A 15,056-nucleotide genomic window follows, 5' to 3' on the forward strand; every position below is an offset into this window, starting at 1 on the left:
CTTTTCCCTGGACTAGCTTGTCCGAGGGATGCACAATCTTGCTGGGGAAAGGCAGCTGTTTTGAGTCCACAGTGTACGTAGAACACCGGGTGCTGGGTCCCCACTCCAGTGATGGGCCACATTGCTCTCCTGCCACTTGGGTTGCAGGTTGCGAAGGGATGTGAAGTAGTGGGAATCCTGCCCTGTGACAGAGCAAATGAGGAAACTCCAAGCCCCCTGACAGATTCCTGCTTTAGGAAGCAAATGCCAGGTCTGTGCCTGGTGCAGTGCCTGACAAACACAGTAGGAGTCTAAAGAACAGCATTTGAAGGGATGAAGATCCATCAGTCACACAGTAATGAGGACATGATTGGCACTGTGATTTCTTCTGTTAACCTGGTAACTTTTCCCTTGAAGTGCTCTTGCATCTGTTGTTCCAGGTACTGTATTGTTTCAGCCCGAGACCTCTCCTGCCTTAAACACAAGTGAATCTGTTCTCCCTTCATTCTGTCCTTCTTGCTTAATGCCTGCCTTGTGTATGGTGCTGGTTGGTACCCACCTTTCTCAGTCCTTCTGAGTTCAGTAGAGGGACATAGGGAGCAGTTCAGCTTGGAGAAGGGAGGAAAGAGAAGGCAAGAAAGACCATCACAGGGAAGGAAGACAGGTCCTTGCTCTGCTTGGCTCTGGGTTAGAACTAGGGAGCTTTTTGGGGTTAGATGCCAGCTCAGCCTAAAGGAAGACCTTCCTTCCCCAATTTGCAGTTGATTTTTAGTCTTTTAATAGGAAAATAATATTGAAATACAAAGCAGAAGACTGCAGGAGTACAGAAATAAAATATATATCCTCTATACTTTCCCACTTATTCCACTCCTTATAGGCTATTTCTTCGAAGTTTCTATTCATTCATTCAAAAAATACTTCCAGAGGGCCTACTGTGTGCAGCACTCTGTTCTAGTTGCTGGGGACTCAGGGATGAACAGAACAGTCTAAGACCCTTGTATTCAAAGACAGACAATAAATAAGAAGACAAATATAAAAGACAATGTGATGAGTGCTAGGAAGAAAAGTGAAGCAGGATGAGGGGCTAGAGAGCTCTGGGGGTAGTCAGGGAAGGGCTTCTGCAGGCTGTCACTTTGTGCAGAAATTTGAGTGAAGTGAGGGTGTGAACTGGCTTGTGAGACTATTTGTCTCTTCCCCTCACTCCCTTCCTCTCTCTCAGTCTTTCCTTTTTTTCTCCTAGAAGTAGGACCATACCATGCATACTATTCTGCAGCTTGGCTTTCTCAGGTCATAATATGATGTAGATGGTGTGTACATAATATGATGTAGATGGCGTGTACAAACTTCTTTCCGTGATGGTGTATACAAACCCACCTTCGTTCTTTTTAATGCTGCACACAGTTCCATATTTACATGTATATATGTACACACACATATATGTATATGTGTATATGAATATATTTTAAAAGTGGGCTTAAACTGTAGACACTGTTTTGTTGCCACTCCAGACGCAGAGCAGAGCCCAAGAATCCCGTTTTGGGGATGATGACTACGTGATGCAGTGACATGACTTGAGAGGCAGGAAAGCAGGAAACCTGTTGGGCTATTTTTCATACTTTGTATAGGGTTTTATAAATGATAAATGACCTCCAGCCCTTAGTCTGTTTTCCTTTCTTCGTTATTCCTATTTTATTCCTATTCTATTAGTCCTATACACTTCTGTTCTTCGCATCTGCTTTTTTCCCTGGGTCCCTTGGGGCACAGCAGAGAGGGGTGGTTCTCACTTAGGCTGTGCTTCGATTCAGCTGGCTGCACTCCAGGGCATTTTTATTTTAAGGGGATGAAGACAGTGCTTAAGGCACAGGGCATATCTGAGGCCCAGTGTGGCCCTTGCTTGGGCAGGTGGTCTGGTGTATGGGGTGGGATGGAGGTGAACGTTCCTTTCCTCAGCAGTGTCTGCTCAGAGGGTCAGCTTGGCTTCCTGTATCTGCTACCTTCCTATTTTCTTGGATTGTATTTTCCCCAGTACATTACATTCATTCATGAAGTCGTCCAATCCACCAACCAATATTTGAGCTTCTCTATTCTGTCCCAGGCCTTATGCTACTCATTAGGTAAATAAAATTGACAGTGTGTTCCTTTATGAAGCATATGAGTTAGTAGGGGAGGGGGTGAGAGGAGACAGTGACCAAAAAAAATGCAAATATATATGTAAGTATATAATTTGCTTTGTGTTTCATGCCCTGAAAGGAAAAACCAGAGGAACCTATCAAGTGTCAGGGCTAGCTTCTCTGAGGAAGGAAGAAGCTTAGAGGCTGAGGCCCAAAGAGGGAGTAGAGGCTGGCTAACCAGGCAGGGCTTGGATGAAGAGCAGTCCAGGCCTGGAGGCCTGCCCAGACCTGGGCCTGAGGTCAGACTGAGCGTGGCCCATTAGAGAGATTGAAATTGGCCGGTGAGGCTGCAGCTTGGCAAGTTGGAGGAGAGTGACAGGAGACTGGGAGGTGGTCTGGCCATAGATGTATTCTCAGTGTGGTGGGAAGCCATTAAAAGGTCTTGGGCGGTGAAGTGACACAGTCCAGTTGACATTTTGAAAAGATCACTGTGGCTGTCATGGGGGAGGTGAAGAGTAGACACAGAGAGACCAGGTGGGAGGCCACTGCAGGAGTTAAAGCGAGAAAGTGAAAGTGACTCAGATGAGGGTGATGGCAGTGAGGAGGGAGAGAATCACATTGTCTTGAGATGTAGATTCTAGTCTGAAATTATCAGGTGAGTTGGAAGAGTCCCTGGAAGGCATTCAGTCCAGGCAGGACAATGGTGAGGGTTTGACCAATGGGGATTTGCCCAGTCGCTGTTTTGAAAAAGAAAGGAACAAATGGAAAATAGAAAGGAGAAATAGGCCTTCCCATGCATTGCTTTTATCCCTGGGAAAAGACCTGGGCTCTGTCCCTGGGCTGCTTTTGGAGATCTGAGCCCTCACACTTAGAGGTGGGTACCACAATCGCCCCATTTTACACATGAGGAAACTAAGACTCCAGGAGGTGGAATACCTTGCTCCAGCTGCCACAAGCCACTCGGATTCCAGAGTCGGTATGCTTAACCACTGTGCTCTTCTGGCAAAGCCCTTGAGATGTAGGTGCAGGGGAGTAGAGTTCAGGGAGGATGGAGTTTAGTTTGTAAATTATTATTATCTTTTGTATGCATTTCAAAGACTGTACTCCTCATTCCCTTGTTTCTTCATCTTAGGTATTGGGATCCTTTGCGCTTTCTATCCCCAAAGTACTAGTATAGCAGAACTCAGGCCTGGAGGAAATAGTTTTCCTCTAAATCAGAAAAGGAAAGGCTCTTAAGGGAGTGGCATGGTTTTTAGCTGGGGCTTTGACAAAGGAGATACAATTCTTGCTGTTGTTTTCTGAAGATACGAGAAGCAAATCGAATGAGCACCAAATATGGAAGCTGATTCTCTTTTCAGAGATATAGTTACAGCCAGAAGAGAGACTTCCTAACTTTGCTGAAAGACTCCCTGTGCAGGCATATATTTCTGGGTCCTGAAAATGAAGTTCAGTGTTTGTTTCTCTCTAGCAGCTCTCTAAATTTAGGCTCTATGATTCACTAAGTCGAATGAGTCTGTGTGTATGTTTGTGTGTGTGCGTGCGTGCCTGTGTAAGCGAGAGGGAGAAAAGTGCATATTGTGGTGCAAGGCAATGTATAATGCTTGGATAACTCCCTCACCTCCTTGACTGATCAAATACGTGCTTTTATAGTGTGCCCTTGGGTGTAGACTGGCCAGTGGACACATTTCTTATTTGCAAACAAGTCTCAGATGGATAGTTTTCCACTGACCGTGGGTAGTTTTCAAAAACCCTAATTTTTCACTTTTTAGAAGCATCTCAGGTTAAGAAAAAACTGTCAACTTTAAGGTCACACATGGGGTGGGATTTTGATAGTAGGTGCTTTACTTGCCCACGTCTGCCTTTTCTCTGACCTAATAAAGAGTGTCCATTGCCAGGCTTTTGCCAGGCTTTGGAGCAACTGTCCTAAATGCTTCCAGGAAACTTGCACAGTGACCAGAGCAGGGCACAAAAGCCAGAGGATGTGTGGATCTCTATTTTCTTTTATCTTGCCTCTTTGTCTCGATTATTGTGTTGTACTTTTATTCTTACATTCTGAACATGGTTCAAAAGCAAACAGTTACAGTTTTAGGATTTGGGGAAGGTTGTGGTTGACGGAAACGTCTCCCATAAAAGAGGAAGGAGAAGAAAAAGGAATCCATTTAATACAAAATGACTGGAGGGGGAGAAATCACTCATACCTCATTATTGACGCGTTCCACACAATTAGTGTGATCTTGAGGGAAGAGTGTTTAAGCCACCCACAACCCTGAATATTCTCATTGGGTAGATGTAATAATAATGCATTTCACAGTGAACTCTTCCAATCCTGCGGGCAGTGATGGGAAGACCCCATCTTAGGGCTGTCAGTCCTCGCTCTGTGGGAGTCCCTCTCCCTCCCTCCTTTGTGCAGGGAGAGGTTAAGCCTGGCCATTAACCCATAGGTGACCCAAATAGAACGTTCTGTCTCAGGGATCCGTTGATTGCCAGGTATGGCTTTGTGGTAATTCTAGCATTTGCAACCCAGCAATTTGAACCTTCTGTCTGCCTAAATGATGATTTTACATGGTAATGGTTGTACTAAATCCTCTTGCTTTTGCTCCATAGCCGCTGTTGTGACAAGAAAAGCTGTGGCAACCGAAATGAGACTCCCTCAGATCCAGTGATAATTGACAGGTAGGGACCGCTCTACTTTCTCTCGGTTCTTTTTCCTCATTATAATGAAACACCTGTCTTGCGTGGCTCATGGGTGAGGGTTAGGAAGGCATGTGGCCGAAATTTGCCTGTTGGTCATGACTTCAGCTGCGCCGAGCTATTGCGATTCCTGGGAAAGCCATATGGGATGTTCTTTGGAGGCCTGTTTTCTTGGATTGCTCCAGTTTTGTGTCTGATTCACGCTCCTAAAGGCATATTTTCTTCTTTCTTGCCTTTCTGTGGCTCAGTCCTCACGCTGTGCCAGGAAGCTTCAGAAATAAAATAATAATAGTTTGTGATTTATGAAATGTGGTTGGGTGCTTATAAATATTTAACTTTTATTTGAAAAATGTTTGAATCATTATCACTTTTAGCTACAGTAGTTCTGTTGGACGCAATCCATCTACATTTTAAGGTTTTATTTATGCATAAAAGCAGTTTTAAAGAGATCTGTGAACCAAGATTTTCTACAGTAATTTCCCGTGTTTGATTGTAGCTCACGCTGCCTTGTAGTTGATTAATTTATCCTGCTTGTCTTAATTATTGTGTTTTTAAACAGATCCATATTACTAATCTGACATGACCAAGTAAATCACTGTAGAACAATAAATCTGTTTTAGTTGTTCGGCGCAATTTTGAGTCAGTGTGTGCACAGATTATGCAAAGTTGCATTCCAAATATTCGTTTTATATTCTAATTATTGAAATTCATTGTATGGAAACATGTATAATAAACCATTTGTTACATAGCATTACTCATTGGGAGTTAAATGGCCTGGAAGGTTTATAGATACTGTCAGTTGTCAGCTAGGACAAGAGCTAGCACCCTCCGTTAGCTGGAAGAGTCTTGCAGGTAAGACTGACTGATCCCTCATTGAGGAAGTCAACAGCTGAACAAAAGTCCCTTTTGGGGTTTGGTAATAATGATTTTTGACACCTCCCCCCTGCCCCGCCCACCCATCTGTCTTTCCAATTCTTTACTTTTTGGAGGCTTGCTCTGTCATTTTTCAGTTGACTGGAAAAGTGTTTGCTTTACCGTAATTTGTGACAAAACATCGGTTGTTGATTTTGACTTATGTGATTCTTCAGGCTTAAACCCAATTTTGATTGCCAAGTAGCTTTATAAAACTTACATTTCAATCAGATATTTTACCTAAATATCTTTCACTAATACTCACCAAAGACATACATCTTTGCTTGATAAGTGACGATTAATATCTTTGATTCAAAGGTTAAAACATCAACGGTTTAGTGTGTAATGAAGTTGTGTGCTGCCTATAGAATTAGCATAGCATGTTTATCTACAAAAGCAGACATGCCATTATGTAATTTCTTTTTTCTGCAATGGCAGATAAATCTTCAAATGAATAAGATAAAAAATAAATATAACCTTTGTTGTTTGTTTCACTTAAATACCTCTCTTCAAAATGCCATTTGTTATTTTAAGCAGATTTTACTCTTCTATCAAAAAGAAAGTGTTCTGATCAAAGGACCAGCCCAAATATTCCCCCAAACTTTGAAACTATCAACATTCGGTTCTGCCACACGGTTTCTTTTGGTTCAGATGATAAGAACCTTACTTTGCCACCCGCAATGAAAACACTTTTTTTTTTGCTTTTGAATGGGTTAAGCTTTTAAGTTCTTCGTTTGGTTTTAAGCCGTGACTCTGATATAGAAGGTTGATATGACTGTGGTTTGAATAACATTTGATTTTGACCTGTTTCTGTGGGTTGCGATGGCATAAGAAACTTGACTCAGCAGCGCTGTAATTAGCCCGGCCCGTGTTTTTGAAACAGGATTGTGTTACCTGGATTGCATTAGTGTGGCTTCTATTGTTGCCGCCTTGCATCTGTCCCAGTAGGGTACTTAAAACCTTTTCTTGGCTGGGGTAGTTCAAACAATTTAGGCAAAATAAGTATGCACTTTATACTGTCGGTGGCTTTAGAGATATTACTCATGACATTTATCCTTTTCATTTTTTCTTTTTTGGTTTGACAAAGTAGAAAACGGTGTTAGCCAATCTTGGTCTCTTAAGAGAAGGATACTTGAAAAACGGCTGAAACCCAGGGTATCTGCGTGAGTCCCAACATATGTTTATTTGCTGGCTGTTGCCACTGTCTCCCGTGAACCGTCTTTTCAAGCAGTGATGCCAGCTGATATGCACAAACCCATTTAGCTATTTTTATTTGCATCTGAGTTTTCAGAATTTATTTGTCCTTCAGTCTGCCAAAGGTTTTAAAAGCTCCAGTCCTGTCTGTGCTGATATGTGAAACTTCCATTTTTAACAACAAGCGAAGAGAATAACAACAGGAAAAGAACTTACACAGGGAAGGGCAAAATAGAAAAGATTTTTCAATTCCATAAAATTGCTGCAAAGGAAAAAAAAATGATGACAACCGTGTTTGAATTTCATACTTTCCAATTTGATTCTATATTACCGATTGCATAATATCTGTGTTACGTGCTTAGGGTTTGATTTGCTTTCAGATTTATGGATGCGAATCCCTGCATATTTTGTAAAAATAGGTTATGGGGCCTGCATTCAGTAGCAATAGTAACTGTTTTTACAAGATGCATACAATGTGCAATTATAGAGCTGAGGGTACAGGCAATCCTTGTGTTAGGATTTAGCATAGGTTTAACACGCAGTCACCTTTTGGGCACCAATAATTTTTAGTTCCCTTTGCTTGTCCTTCGGATTTTGGAAGAACAGTGCTATTTTTATCAGTCAAAAGACTTTTAGCAGTGGTTATTCAGGAAAACTATTTATAGGATTGATAGAAGAGGCTTTCTGGTCATACGGCAATGGTACAGGGTAAGCTATTTCTGTGTTAAATTTTGGCTGTATTTTTTGCTGCCGGTGATTTGGGGACATCAGGTCGGCATACTCTATCAAAAAAGTGAAATTAACAAAATCAGCATTTATATACTGTGATTTAGAAAATGTGTTTCTACTTTCTTCTTTTATATTAGCGTGCGACAGAGTAAGAAAAATATGACCCCAACTCTTTTTACGATTGTGACAATTTGTCAAGTCACTTCAAACGAGTTTGGAGGAAAATTTCTGTAAATGTACAAAGTGGGCATCTGGAGTTGACTGCCAGGTTGTTTTTCTGCCTAATGCCAAATGGCTTGATTGATAATTATAAAAATCCAGGCTGTGCCCAATGATCTAGATATCTGGGCTGTGTAGACCTGGGAAAAGTCAAATGTGTTATGTTTAATACCTGATGACCAGGAACTAATAACAGCAAATTTCATTATCGTTGCGGTAAAGGGCTATGTGTGGTAATCATTGTTAAAGTAAAAAGCAAAAAATGACTTGTAGTTATTGGATTAAGGTGGAGATTGATTTAACATATTCGCGTAGCAACTCATATTTGAATTTAAAAGGTTTGCAATAAAATTCATGTTTAGAAATTGAATAAATTGTAGTTTTATTAAAACATTGGATATCCTTGTGTCCTAACCTTTTTCATAGGAGTTATCTTAGTTCAATAAATAAAACCTCATTAGGCTATTCCCATTTCAACGAGTTTATTAAATTTTGCAGGAGTAATTAGCATAAGCTGGGCTAATTTTTCTGGAAGACTAATGAGGGAGGTTCTTAATTAGGTTTACTTTGTAAGAATCAGAAAAGATGATAATGACAAAAGTCACATAGGGTAGTCTGAATTGGGAACCCAGTTTTTCTGAATTCATAAAAAAACTTCCATTTTCTATGTGGAAACTTATTTATAAATGCTTGAACTGAATATATTAACTGTGCAGACTGTTATTCCTTATCTAGTTAGTTAGGATTACTGTGCATTCTAGATTTGCTTCACAAAACTCTTTATTTTCCTTTGAGCAATGACATGGATGAATACAGATGGTCTTAACAAAAACATTTCTTTCTCCGAAGTATGCTATAGGATTCCTTTCACATAGAGCCCTAAAGTTTCCGCCCAGATTTGTGTCACTTACTTCCAGTAGGGCAGGATAGGGGATGGCTCAATACTTGTTTGTTTGTTTGTTTCAATTTAAGATCAGTGTGATTGATGAAATAGTTGGATCACTAAATAAAGGGAGAAAATAAGAGCCCAATTCTTCATTTCTTTGTGCTGTGGATCATGAGAATTGACAAGCGGACTGTTTTCTTTTAATAGATAGAAATAATAAAGGATGAAATTCCTCCTCAAATTATCTTCTCCTGTCTTGTGTGAATTTAGACATAGTCCTTTCGGGATATAATGTGGCCTGAGTAACTGGAGAGTTTTGGGTCCCTCACGGCCAATATTAAAAACATGGATTTTTAAAGCCTGCCAACTAATATCCTTGTAAAGATTTTGGGTTTGCTTAGTGCAGCTTTAACAGATTTGCCTTTCTTTTCCATTTATAGGAATCTCTGTATCTACATTTGAGATGTAAGCCCTGACATGCAACATTTAAAAAAAAATACATGAGTTTTGTAACATGAAGAATTTAGCCTGTTCGGAATTAGCTCTTTAGGCCACACTTACCCAAGGGTCTCCTAAAAAGAAAAAAAGAAGTGTATATTTGTCTTTTTCTAGGATTTTCTAAAGATCTTTCACAACTCAATCACTTTCACCTAGGTGACACTAAATGTGTTTTCTTTACGATTGTTGTCTGAAATAGAATGTTCAGGAGTGAAAATATTGGAATGGCCATTTTACCTGTTGAATTACGTCAGGGTTGTTCAGAGAAACAATTTTATTTAAGATCCATTCTTCATCTAAGAGGTTTAAATGCTGTAATAGGACTTTTCAGGAAAGCGCAGTGTTGTCTTATCACCAAGCTAAGTTCTTGATTAAATCGATCCTGATGTGTTTATGTAACATATATATTCATTTGTATAATAGGAAAACAATAGTAAAACTTTAGAATTAGAATATAATTGAGGTTTATTTTTAAACATTGAGCAGGGTGGGCTATATTCTAATTCCTATATCTACAATCCTAAAATGGTGAAGGCATCAGGTTCCCTCGACAGTAAATGATTTCCCTGTCCTTTATAATCAAACTTAAATCTAAAAATTCACTAAAAGTTTTTCCTTTATTTTCTGTAAAAAAAGTCCTCAACTAACATGAACATAAACATCCTTTTATTAAAGTTGCAGATGAGGCTTTTAGTCAGAGTTTCATGGCTTTATTTCATTGACCTTTCAACTCATTATTTTGGTCTTCATCAGTTTTTAGAAGGACCAACCACTAAACATAATCACTCTGCAAGGTGCACAGACAGCTATCTAGGGCTCAAGGAACCAGAGGTATCAATGCATTTCTCAGATTTCTGATATGACTTTTATATTGCCTGATTTCCTAACTTTGAATGCTCCATTAAAATAAAAGGAGGAGGAATTCACCCTTTAAAATTGCCGCAGGCAGGATAATTGCTGTCCTCTTGGTTGGTTTGAGAGGTTTGTGTTTTTCCAAAAGTGGAAAGGCAGCGCTGACCCAGCGCTGAGCGTGAATTTATGGTTGTTTATTAATCCTACTGTATTTAAACATTTGTTTTCTCAGTGGGAATTCATATGTGATTATTAGCGATGAGACTTATGTGAGAGACTATCATTCTAAATTTTATCACATATCAGATAATACCGTTCTGAATATGAGCTGAGCCTGTATACTTGTGTGCAGTTTGCTACTGTGATAAGAAAATAATGAATACAAAAAAAAAGAACATAACGAATACAATCAGCTAATAGCAGTCTATATTCCATTTGCTATCAGCTGTTCCCAAATACACAACCAGAATACATTCAAATGGATTGCAAATATGCTGACAATATATCATAATGCAAAGTACTTTTACATGGTATAATACTACTGCAGACACCGTATAATGAACAACAGTGGTTTTCCTGTAAAGGAAATAATGGCAGCAACTTCCAAGAAATGTATTTAACGGAGCTTCAGAGAATCAGCAGCGCATATGTGTAACTGGCCTGGGTGTCAGCCCATGGTGTGGGTTTTAAATCCCATGTCATCATAACTTTGTTTTTGTAACAGTTCTGGAAAAATACAGAAAAGCAGTACAAACTCCTCTGTGTGTCATCTAACAACTTTGCACAGTTTGTGATGAGAATATATCATTATATTAAATATGCTTTTACTTTTCTAAAATAAGTTGCTTAGAATGGGGGGAAAAACCCAAATCCCTCCCCAAATGCAACTCTCCATTGATAAATTTTACTTGTTTTTCCTTACTGCAGGCACCTGACCAAACTCTTTAATAAAAATTGACCAGATTTTAAAAACTCTGTTTAGAGGCCCATGCATATAAAGAGATGGCATTTTGGTCTTTTTAATTTGCATCAGGTATTATCTGAAATAGACCATTAATTTTTCCTTCTCTCTCCTCCCACCATCTCATCCCTCCCTTTACAAACCGTGTAATTGTATACCATCCTGGACAATATAAAAGTGACCTAAATACTCCAATTGCAATCAGTGAAATATGGTGAACAGTACAGGTTTGTCTTTGGTTGCTTGCTGCCTTTAAAGGTGTGTGTAGATGGAGATAAATCTCCCTCGCAAACTCTTTCTCCAGTTACAAGCTTTTGTCCAGAGGTAAATGAAGGTTTTAACGTTACAGTACTTATTGTAATAGAATTTTAATTGCCTTAACCCTGCTAATGTGTGAAGCTGAGTGTGTGTGTGTGTGTTTGTGTGTGTGTGTATTTTTCATGAGGAGGGGAATCAAGCCAAAAAAAAACCCTGCATATTTTTCGTGGGGGGAGAGGGGGTCACATATGGTAAATGATGCAAACTTAATGAAACTGGTTCTGGGGAAGAGAATGCCATTGGTGCTTCATCCATGTAATGTATATTCCACTTTCAGTGGGAACAGCGTGATCCTCAGTGTGCTTTGGGGATTTTTATTTTTGAAGGTGAAGTGCTTGGTTCCAGGTCCAAACTTGCCTCCAAACCCTACTTGGAAAGATGTAACTAGACAAGCTGGCAAATTATATAGCTTGATCCCACACAAAAACCTCTAAAATGGCACTCGGTAACTATACCATCCTGCTAACTGTTTGAGGCACAATAGTTTTGTAATATAATATAAAGTAATAGTGTTAGCCAACACATCTTTAATAAGATATTGTTCGTGCCTTTGCCATATGCTACAGAGCAGCCTCTCACTCGGTGGGCCTTTTGATTCCTCTCAATAAGATTATTTCAAATACTCTAATCCTGAATCATTGACATGAATACAAAAGCCTAGTGACATCTAATAGATGCCTCTTAGCTTTGCTTTTCCTCTTGTTCCTTTCCTTTTTCTTCTCTTTTTACCTGACAAAAAGCTTATAGACACTTGGGCTCTGTCTCTCAGTAGCAGCATGGGGGGGGGCTCCTCATGAGATATAAAGGAGGAAAAAGGACTGACAGAGGCCTGATAAGCTACAGAGTGAAGGGCCATAGATTAAAAGTAAATGCCAGTAAATCCTACCCTGTACACTTAACTTGTCCTTTTATTGTTTTCTTTAACACTTTTCATGCCAGGAGAGGGAAAAAAGAGAAAATAATAATCACATTGCACGTGTCCATTTTTAATCTGGACACGGTCACTATACGTATCGTATAGTGTTTTGGCAAGATTCTCAAATTTTGGTTCATGTCAGTGTTATGGTGGTTTAAAAAAATGCCCCTTTAATCAATATCAGGACTCCCTCAAGAACTTTTTTTTTTTTGCTCATTTGCTGCTTGATTGACCAAATATTGATACTACCTATGTCTGGTGGGTCAGTGGGTGAGTAGGTCAGAAGAGCCCTTCTGTAGGGTATGAACACTGATGACGTGGCATTTCCAGGTTGAAGTAACTTTTTCTTTTCTTTTTATTTCTTTTTATTTTATTCATTTATTTAATTTTTGGCTGCATTGGGCCTTCGCTGCTGCACGCGGGTTTTCTCTAGTTGGTGAGAGCAGGGGCTACTCTTTGTTGCGGTGTGCGGGCTTCTCATTGCGGTGGCTTCTCTTGTTGCGGAGCACGGGCTCTAGGCATGCAGGCTCAGTAGTTGTGGCTCGTGGGCTCTAGAACGCAGGCTCAGTAGTTGCGGCGCACGGGCTTAGTTGCTTCATGGCATGTGGGATCTTCCCGGACCAGGGCTCGACCCTGTGTCCCCTGCATTGGCAGGCGGATGCTTAACCACTGCGCCACCAGGAAAGCCCTTTCTTTTCTTTTTTAACCAATGAATTGGAAATGATCAAAGTGAAAGATCAGGATATCTTGTTCCATGATGGTAGCTGATGCTTTTTTGTGTGACCTTGCTCCCTGCTGTGCCCCAAGCGTTGCCTGCGCTGGACGGTGCCTTCTACACAGGCTGGAGGTGAGACTGAGGCAGCAGAGTGCAGGCAGAAAACTTGGCTAATGGTCAGAGGTTGTTTGCCCTCCACCTTCCTAAAGCAACCATGATTTGACTAAAGCTTTTTCTTTTTTTTTTTTCTGTCGAAAGGTCAGACTATCATGCTACTTGCAATTTATTTATCATTGTTCAATAGAACAATAACTTCCCCCTATTTTGAATATGCTTTCCATTCTTTAGTATTCTGATCTGTTAGTAGTATCTTAAGGCATCATTTCTGATAGTCTTGGATGCACTATTCGTTGAAGTCCCCTCACAAAAGGAAAAGGTAGTTTGAAGAACCCTGGACCTGTGTCAGGTTTGGTTCCTCTCACATGTACACACACACACACACACACACACACACACGTTACAAAGACAAAAACAAAGATGAAAAATGAGATGTCTCTTTTTTATTTATTAGGAAGTTCTTTAGAAAAGAAAGTTGGTTAAGAGATATCTTTGAAGCTATTACAATGTTGAAAACTTGGTTTTGTTACACGGTCTTTTTTTCTTAAAGCCAGATTCTAATCTCAGGTGTATGGCGTACATCTCAGAATATCTTTCAAAAAATTGAGTACTTCTTTCTGTGGCTGTAGGAGTGGGAATGTCCTCTTCTGGCCATCCGGCATGTTTTCTTGAAGACCAGCATCTGAATCCTGGCCTATGAGCACCTTAAAACAAAAGAAACAAAATGCCTGACCATTGTGAATTTAATAGTAATTTACATCTGAATGGAACTTGCAAAGTTATTGGTGGCCTTTAAGATGTAGTATTTCAGAGAGTTCTCTTCACACAAATGTTAGGGCACAAATTAACTCCATTTTACACATATGTAAACTGAGGCACACAGCTGAAGGAACTTTATTAGTGACAAAGCAAGTGATTAGAAAATCGGTGTCCTAGCTCTCAGCCTGATCTTTTTCCTTTTCAGTTGCACAGCTGAAATAAAATACTGTTTTCAGTATTTCATGTAACCTCATTTATTTTTCTTGGAATCCACATTTCATCCTTTCCATGAATTAATCTAAACCTTTTTACCTAAACAGTTTTCTAGTATATCTGGCACTTAACTTCTGGGATTAAAAATAATAGTAATAATATAACATAAATTGTTGTACTCATTGCTAGAGCAATATTTGAGTTCTTGTGTCCTCATTTAATTTGATGAGTAAACCATTGTGTGTTTCACTAGGGGAGAAAACAGGCACTAATCCAAAGAGAAAACTGGGAAAAGGCAGAGTATAATGGAAAAGGCCTAGAATTTGGAGTCCATTGGCAGAAAATCAAATTCCTCCACCATTAATTCCCAATACCTGAGCCTCATGGGGTTCAATTTTTTTCATCTTTGAAATGGGAAAATCATTTCAATTTTGAAGAATTGTGTGGGTTAAAATACCTAGCACAGAGTTCGGCATATATTAGGTGCTTGAAATCAGGCAGCTCTTGCAATCTGTATATAATATATTCCATGTGGATTGTTATTCTTAATGTGATGATTGCCATGGTACTTTCTAATAAGCAAAATTACCTTACTGAAGTTTATCGTGGTGACTCAGTCCTTTTGGTGAGGAGTTACTCATTTTTTTTTCTTTCCACAAATACTAATTTAGCGTCTACTATATGCCATGCACTGTCTTCAGGGTTGGGGATAAAACAGTGAATAAGACACACATGGTTCCTGCCCTCGTGGAGCTTTTAGTGCCTCAGAGTTGAAAAAAAGAAAATTGGAATAGTAAGTGTAGAAAAGAATATATTGATTTTTTTAAATAAAATAGGAGAATGTTATTTCAGATAGATAGAGATCATGGTGCAGAGGAAAAATATCCCTGGGTTCAAAGTTGCCTGTTAGCCCTTACTCAGTGGTATTGAACTTGGGCAAACTCCGTGGTTTTATTGCACTCCTCTGAGGCAGTCTACACATTGGT

The 15,056-nt window shown here is 39.6% G+C and overlaps 1 protein-coding gene across 7 annotated transcripts in view; it reads left to right on the forward strand.

Moving 5' to 3' along the window:
* Positions 1 to 15,056, forward strand: part of EBF1 (EBF transcription factor 1) — a 392,677-nt gene that overhangs the window by 19,966 nt on the left and 357,655 nt on the right. For all 7 annotated transcript variants that reach the window (XM_027081411.1, XM_027081410.1, XM_027081412.1 and 4 more), the window contains exon 6: positions 4,695 to 4,763. In XM_027081411.1, coding sequence (XP_026937212.1) covers positions 4,695 to 4,763 — 69 coding nt within the window. The remainder of the gene's footprint in view (positions 1 to 4,694; positions 4,764 to 15,056) is intronic.

The sequence above is a fragment of the Aethalodelphis obliquidens genome, unplaced genomic scaffold (genome assembly GCF_003676395.1).
Source record: "Aethalodelphis obliquidens isolate GAN/ISIS:26980383/991018 unplaced genomic scaffold, ASM367639v1 scaffold45, whole genome shotgun sequence".
Taxonomy (NCBI): Eukaryota; Metazoa; Chordata; class Mammalia; order Artiodactyla; family Delphinidae; genus Aethalodelphis; species Aethalodelphis obliquidens.